Source organism: Hesperophylax consimilis, chromosome 20 (genome assembly GCF_061612785.1).
Source record: "Hesperophylax consimilis isolate HC1 chromosome 20, BYU_Hcon_1.0, whole genome shotgun sequence".
NCBI classification, from domain to species: domain Eukaryota; kingdom Metazoa; phylum Arthropoda; class Insecta; order Trichoptera; family Limnephilidae; genus Hesperophylax; species Hesperophylax consimilis.
The window spans coordinates 1,593,288-1,600,759 of NC_142855.1; the positions used below are offsets into that span (position 1 = coordinate 1,593,288).

Here is a 7,472-nt window from a genome sequence, read left to right on the forward strand (position 1 = left end):
TCACTTTAAATCATTTTAGTAAGTTTACAATTGAGCTAATTTCATTGTATTTGGGTTTTTCGTTAAAAAAAAACTTTCAAGAGCTATTTTTCCAGATTTACGTTTTGGTCTGTTGGATAAAAACGAACTAGAGCGACGAATAGTGTACAAGTGCAAAAAACCCTTTTAAGCGTCTCCCGCTCTCTACCAACAGTTTGCAAAAGACGCGTGCGTTGAATCGTCTCCCTCAAACTGTGTGTTAATTGATTCCATTTGAGTTTCGACAAACAAAAGTTGTTAGTTACAAGCTGCAGTTGAAGACCTCGTGAACTAATTCACTTTAGTGTGGAAAAGAACATGCAAGGAGCAGTTGGGTCTCTTACATCGGTCTGGATATCAACAGAGCGACTGTGCACAGGCAATCGGTAGTTACTCCTTATATGGTCTCATAGCGACCTTCCTTATATCTCCCTTCCTGTCGACCAGGGATGCCACTGTGTTTCCTCCCTCCACTCAGCATCCCCAAAGATGATATTGGTTTTGTGTTCCAGGCCGGCTTCATCCGCCACACGGTGAACAAGGTGACGTTCAGCGAGCAGTGCTACTACGTGGCCGGAGAGGGGCTGTGCGCTCAGCTGGGGGCCCTGCGCCTCGGCCAGGGGAGCCCCGAGACCGGGGGCCCGGTACAATACACGCACCCCTATCAGCCCATGCCCTTCAAGTACACCAACAGCGAGCACACCACCATATACGGGTGAGAGACATTAATTAAACGCTGCAACTAGAATCTCAAATAGAAAGGTGGATACCAAATATAGGGAGATCACAAATATGACAATTTGGGAGGCGGGAACCATTTATTGGATATCCAACACCTCAGCAATAGGTCACCCCAATTGGCAAGCTACGTTTGGTGACTTAGCAGGCTTGCCCGGGTTCATCGCGTGAGGCGTGTTGAAGATGCGCCTACCCATTATCTTCGTGGCATGCCGGATCGGGAGAGGCAGAGGTTTGGGAAGACCCTTTGACCTCTCCAACTGGTCTCTCTGGTGGGAGGGATATATTCATTAGTCTGTCACTCCCAAACAAACTGATCCCTAGATTCCTACCCACACCTCAAAAGATCCTCAACATAGAAATTATTTTCCTCAGGGCCTTATTGAAATTTTTTTTTTTTTTTAAATCTTTTTATTTTTCTGTGTCTTGTTCTGTTTCATGTTTAGTTTAGATTTATTAGTATTGTATCGTCGAGAAGAATCCAGTTTGAATAATTAATAATAAACCGCTCGACCTACTTAGTACCTACTCCCGAGCTACGCAGCCGGGATCGAAATCAAAACAAAGCAACCTACTTGCTACAAGCACCTACTTGTCTATCGGCGACAATACTATCGCAAGTCAGTCTGGAACATTACGAGAACTCGCCAGAAGGTTCGGATCTACCGCCTAGGCATAATTGCCGCGCTGCCGAAACTTCGCGAAAGGCCCAGACCGAGCGAGTGACTTCGATTTAGTTGCCATCCATCTACCTACTGTTGCCACCGGCCGAACAATATAAATAAGCCCGACGCAGCGAGCAGCATTATTAGTATTCAGTCTTTACTATCGTCGGCTACTATTACCTACCGTACTACGGAAACTTTGACCCAGTTTCGTGAGCATTCCATAGTATTGTGCATAATAAACGTGAAATATTGCGATTGTAAAATCAGCTTTCAACTTATCAATAAACGCTATACCTGAGTTGGGGAGATCTTTCATTTATACACCACGATAACTACAGTATTATCTTCTTCTTAGATGATATATTATATTGATTGGTATACTCGTATATAACCTTCAAAATAATATTAATTACCTAAAAATTTATCTATTAGAACTATTTTTTTAATTTGAGTATTTTGTTTGGCGTCGGCAGGTACAACCGCGAGGAGAGCGTGCTGTCGGGTAGCGGGGGCTCCAGTGGTTCTGAACACCTCACCGCCAAGGAGCACCTCGGTGAGTACACATACCACCGCCCCCAAGGGGTGATGTCACGCATGTTGGGAATCACAGCTCTAAGAGCAGTCCACTGTTGACCAGCTCGGCACAATTCTAAATGTGATTGTTTTTTTTCCTCAGGCGGCGAGATCAAATCGGCTTCCAGTGGCTCCCAGACCGAGGTGTGCGGGTCCCCCCTGCCCCCGGGCCTGGGGCACCCCATGGGGCACCCCATGGGCCCGGGGCAGCTGCAGGGCCTGGCGCAGGGGGGCTCCTCTTCGGGGGGCCGGCGCTCGCGCTCTTCCGGCTCAGAACCCCACGACCACCAGCGCCCCGTCATATTCCTATAAACGCACACTGCATGCTTATATACATGTATATAGTCTGGTGTTTGCAGTGTCTACGATACGTGTGCGCGATGTGTCTATCAGACACTTTGCTTACGATGCAGTCTGTCTGTTAGACAGTTGATTTACATTCAATATGCATTACACAGTTCAAATATGTCTATCAGACGCTTTGTTTACGATGCAGTCTGTCTGTTTGCTGTGTCGTTGGGTACAGTACAGTATGTGTGTGCAATACAGCTGTATTACACAGCTGAATCTGTATATAATACACTTTGTTTACAGTGCAGTCTGTCTTGTAGACGGTTGGTTTATTAACTGTGTACTTCCCAAAAGTCAAAATGTGACTACTAGACACTTTGTTTTCGATGCAGTTTGTATGGTAGACAGTTGGTTTACGACAAGCGAACAATACAGCTACATTACAATTGGTTTACAGTGTTGTTGTTGATATATTTATGGTAAAAATGTGTCTATTAGACACAGTCTGTCTGGTAGACCGCTGGTTTATACAAAGTTAAAAAGTGTTTATGATTCGGTTTGTCTGATGGACAACGAGTGTCCATTACACAGTTAAAATCTGTCAATTAGACACGTTGTTTACAATGCAGTCTAGTTAAAATCTGTCAATTAGACACGTTGTTTACAATGCAGTCTAGTTAAAATCTGTCTATTGGACGACGGTTCGTTTACGATCTGCTTACGATGCAGTCTGTCTTGTAGACAGTTGGTTTACAGTGAATTTGTAAACCAACCTTTTCAGGAGTCGCGACGAAAGCATACCAGTCTACGTGCGACTCCTGGAACATTTTCGACTTGCTTTAAATAGGAGCGCGCGCGTCTTGTAAAGCCGGGAATGTTCCAGAAGTCGCAGGTCCATACTGAAAGTCCCCCAACTTCTAGCAGGTCTATTAGACAATTTGTTTACAATCCAATTGGGTCACTATGTGACGATGCATTTATCAAATATCCAGTTGGGTCCGTGAGTTCTTTCTATAATCGGGAAGCGTGTATATTTACAATCCGCTTACGAAACGCGGGTTTACAATGAATACTTTCTACATATGTATTACAATTACTATGAATATAACATTTGCCGACGTAGCTACATTTTACTAAGCCAATACATATTATGTTAGGAAATAACTTGACGACATTTGCAGTGTTTGGAATATTGAGTTTGGGCATCGATAACCAGTTAAAAGTGGCGTTATTTTGTAACAAAAGTTACGCGATGTACCGTTTTTAAAAATGTACGATTTTCAACATGAAGTTAGCTGCGTTTCGTTTTACTCATATTCAAGACGGTTTGTCAAAACCATAAAACAAAAACATATTTAAAACGTATTAAATTGCTTATTTTTTTTCATACCATAAGATCGCATAAAAATTTGTTTTATTGGATTGGTAATTTAATGTCTACCGATAAAACACAACTTTTTCTACATTAATATTTCAACATAAATTGTTGATTTTTGGTACCCAAACTAATATTCTACCCGCTGTACGTACGCATCGGTAGACTGTACATATAGTATTTTATAAAAATTGACAATTTTGTAATTTAATTTACGAATATATATTATTAATATTAAGTAATATTATAACCTGTACATATTATTTATAGATTTAGTGTCGCCATGGTCTATTGTTAAAGAAATTAGTTTTAATGTTGCCATCGCATATCGAATTGAATGAATGAAACGATAATTATCTACACAAATTAAATCAAATTGGCGAGCGGTCTTATCGCCCCCCACGGGACGCGGCTCTAAGCTTGGCGCTAAAATGCCCAATGTATACGTATATATTGAGATTACTATAAATTTAATGTGTTTTGTGTTCGGTTTAGCGTTGAATGAATAATTTCAAGGAAACTGACAGGGACTTCAAGGAACAAAGGTTATTTAAATGTTATGTTCATTCGGAAATATAGAAATTAGAATAATTAAATTAAATGTATATATATTATAGAAATGTGAAAGAACTTGAATGGACATAATTAATTAAAGAATGAATTTGATTGGATTTAAAAAAAAATAAGAAAATGATTTCGAATGGATATAAAAAATAAGATAATGAATTAGACTGGGTATACAAAAATAAGAACGAATTTGACTGGATGTAAAAAAATAAGAGAATGAATTTGATTGGATATAAAAAAAAATTAGAACGAATTTGACTGGTTGTAAAAAATAAGAGAATGAATTTGCTGGATGTAAAAAAATGAGAGAATGAATTTGACCGGATGTTAAACAATAAGAACGAATTTGACTGCATGTAAAAAAAAAATAAGAACGAATTTGATTGGTTATAAAAAATAAGAGAATGAATTTGATTGGATTTAAAAAAATAAGAACGAATTTGATTAGATATAAAAAAAAATAAGAGAACTAATTTGACTGGATATAAAAAAAATAAGAGAATGAACTTTAAACCCTTCAGGCTTTCGAATGTTTACAGTGAAATTCGCTTAAGAAGTTCCCACTCAAGAAGTTTTGTATTTCAGTCCCTTGAAATTCCATACAAAAACTGCAAAAAAACATGATTTTTTCCCACATAAGTTTTAAAAGTTGGGCGGTGAAATCATCACAAACGAAAACTGGTGGCAAAATAATGCCTCAAAATGCTCCTTTTTTCCCAAAGTCATAAAATTCACCACACGTCTGCATCCCATTTAAGAGGTTTTAGAAGCTGGACATTAAAACCATCAACTCACCGTGTCACAACCTGTGAGGTACTAAAACTTGTTAATAGAGTTTCACTGTATAGAATAATGATGAAATTATAGAATTTGAATGGATGTACGTATATAGAATCGCATTACGAACTTTAATGGATTTAATATAGAAAAAATATCCAATTGAATGAATACAATATAGAAACGTGGATGAATTTTTTTAAAGTTAAATTGAATGTACAGGGTGCAGCAAAGCAGACAGACAACTTATAGAAATTTTATTCGGTACGTCGTGCCGTTTTATGCACAGCGATACATTGATGGAGGCGATTTGTGAAGTTTTCAGTCGCATTTTGGCACATCTGGACGGGTATAGCGGCGATTTTCTCCCGAATTCGATCCTTGAGTTCTTCCGAGGTGTATGGCCGATGTTTAAAAACACTTTCCTTGATGTAGCACCACAGAAAGAAGTTGCAAGCAACATCACCCCTCAGACAACATCTCGATCTCCTCTGTTAGATCTTCCAATTAAAAACAGTTTTCCAACACTGAAACATAACGTCGAGCGTTGACAAGTCACGGTTCGTCCGTTCTCCTCAAAAAATAAGGCCCAATCACCCCAAATTTGGAAATCGCACGCCACACGATCACTGCGAAGAGGTCTCTCGTGAAGTCGCCTCGGGTTATTTTCAGCCTGTTACCGAAAATATTGGCCTCGTCACTACTGAAAGAACGGCTATTTTCAAGGACGGCAAAGCCGGACGGTGTTCGGACAAAACCACGGCAACGACTGAAAACAGCACAACTGCCCTTCAAAACTGTACCTTCTGTTTAGCTGCACCCTGTATATTCTGAAACGTGAACGACCTAAAGAAAATTGTTCACTTGTATGTAACATAATTTATATGTTGGAAAATGTTTTACGTATTGTTAAGTGAAATCTACAGAACAATGTCGCGTGCCATACAAACAGAATTTTTTTACTTTTATAAAATACAAACTGGAAATTTATATAAAATATTTAATAAAAAGTAGCGTAATCATTAATGGAAAAATGACTTATTCAAATAATGAAGGTGGTAGAACTTTTATTACAGTAAATTTACACAATTTAGCCGATACGTACAAATAATCATATGAAATGTTTGTGTCATTTCGACAAGCCGAAGTGACCCTATTTTAGAGTTCTTTGAATATACTATGACATCAGTCGTACATTGAAATAATCAGTTAAGTTGGCTAAAGTAAAACAGCGCAGTACGAATGCAAAACTAAAAATGAGCGAGGTGGGTAAATTACAATACATTTGTAAAAATGGCCTAACTAAGGACGGGTTGTTTCGGAGAATTTGAACAATTAATCAAATTTCAACGTTCATTTTCAAGTTATGTTTTTGTTTCAGTTCTGTCAAGCAACTAATCTATAATGATATAATAACAGAACTTGAAAAGGACTTCCACAGAACCTGAAAATGAACATTGAAATTTGATGAATTGAAACCCATCCGGTGTTAATAATGTAACAAAATATTACATTTTGGTAACAAGCCCGGACTTTTGTTTACCTTATAGTGGTTTATTCCTGGGGAGTTATGCCTTGTAATGCTGTCCGAAACGTCGGCTAAGGAAGGAGGTAACGCAAAATGGCATAATACCCCAAAAATAAACCACTATAATACAACCTGTTTGATTTGCAGTTAAGATTTTTACGCAGCCGGCGATTTGTGAAAAAATGGAAAAAGAATTAATAATTCGCAAGCAGATTTCATTTTTGACGACTGAATGGTGATATTACAATGCGAGTTGCCTGTATACTGTCAGATTCATTTATTTTACAAATCACAGAAAGGGAATTAATTAATTTACTAATTTGAATGTCTATGAAAACAATCAATTTTGCTAGATTATATGTATTATATATGTTTTACGTTAAATTTTGAAATAAAATTGACTTCATCCAATATATTTGCAATGCAATAAGAATAAGTGTAACGCTATCCAACCTTCGATAGGAGAGATTTATGTAATTCAATATTATATGACTTGTAGTTACAATCATTTTACTATGTAAATAAAATAATATTAAAAATATCCTAAATAAAACTGAATTTATTTATTTTCACCTTAATGGTTCCCACTAGAGGTGGGTGAGTTCTGCATTTTTCCGGAGGCATCCGAGGACTGCTTCCTTTTAAAAGAACTCGAGTTCTTGGAGTGGGTCCCGGGTCCGAGTTCTTGGGTGCGGACTGGGTACTGGGCGACTACCGGGACGCACGGGTCCGGCCAAGGACTCGGCACTCGTACTCGGATAGAACCCGCGAAAGAACTCGGACCCGTAGCAGGACAAGGACCCGCACAAGAACTCGGACCCACACGAGAACACGGAGTCAATCCCGTCACCCATCGCACCCGAGTCGCGAGTTGTGCAGTTTACATTTTGGCGAAGTTCAACTAAATCCATTCGTGTCTTGTCGTGTTCCAGCTGAT

The 7,472-nt window shown here is 38.8% G+C and overlaps 1 protein-coding gene across 1 annotated transcript in view; it reads left to right on the plus strand.

The window, feature by feature from the left end:
• dsh (Segment polarity protein dishevelled) overlaps window positions 1–7,069 on the plus strand; it is a 43,118-nt gene extending 36,049 nt beyond the window's left edge. Inside the window, exons 7-9 of the mRNA XM_089643732.1 lie at window positions 531–733; window positions 1,898–1,977; window positions 2,101–7,069. Of these exons, the coding sequence (XP_089499858.1) occupies window positions 531–733; window positions 1,898–1,977; window positions 2,101–2,309 (492 nt within the window). The 3' untranslated portion in view covers window positions 2,310–7,069. The remainder of the gene's footprint in view (window positions 1–530; window positions 734–1,897; window positions 1,978–2,100) is intronic.
• Window positions 7,070–7,472: the final 403 nt, after the last annotated feature.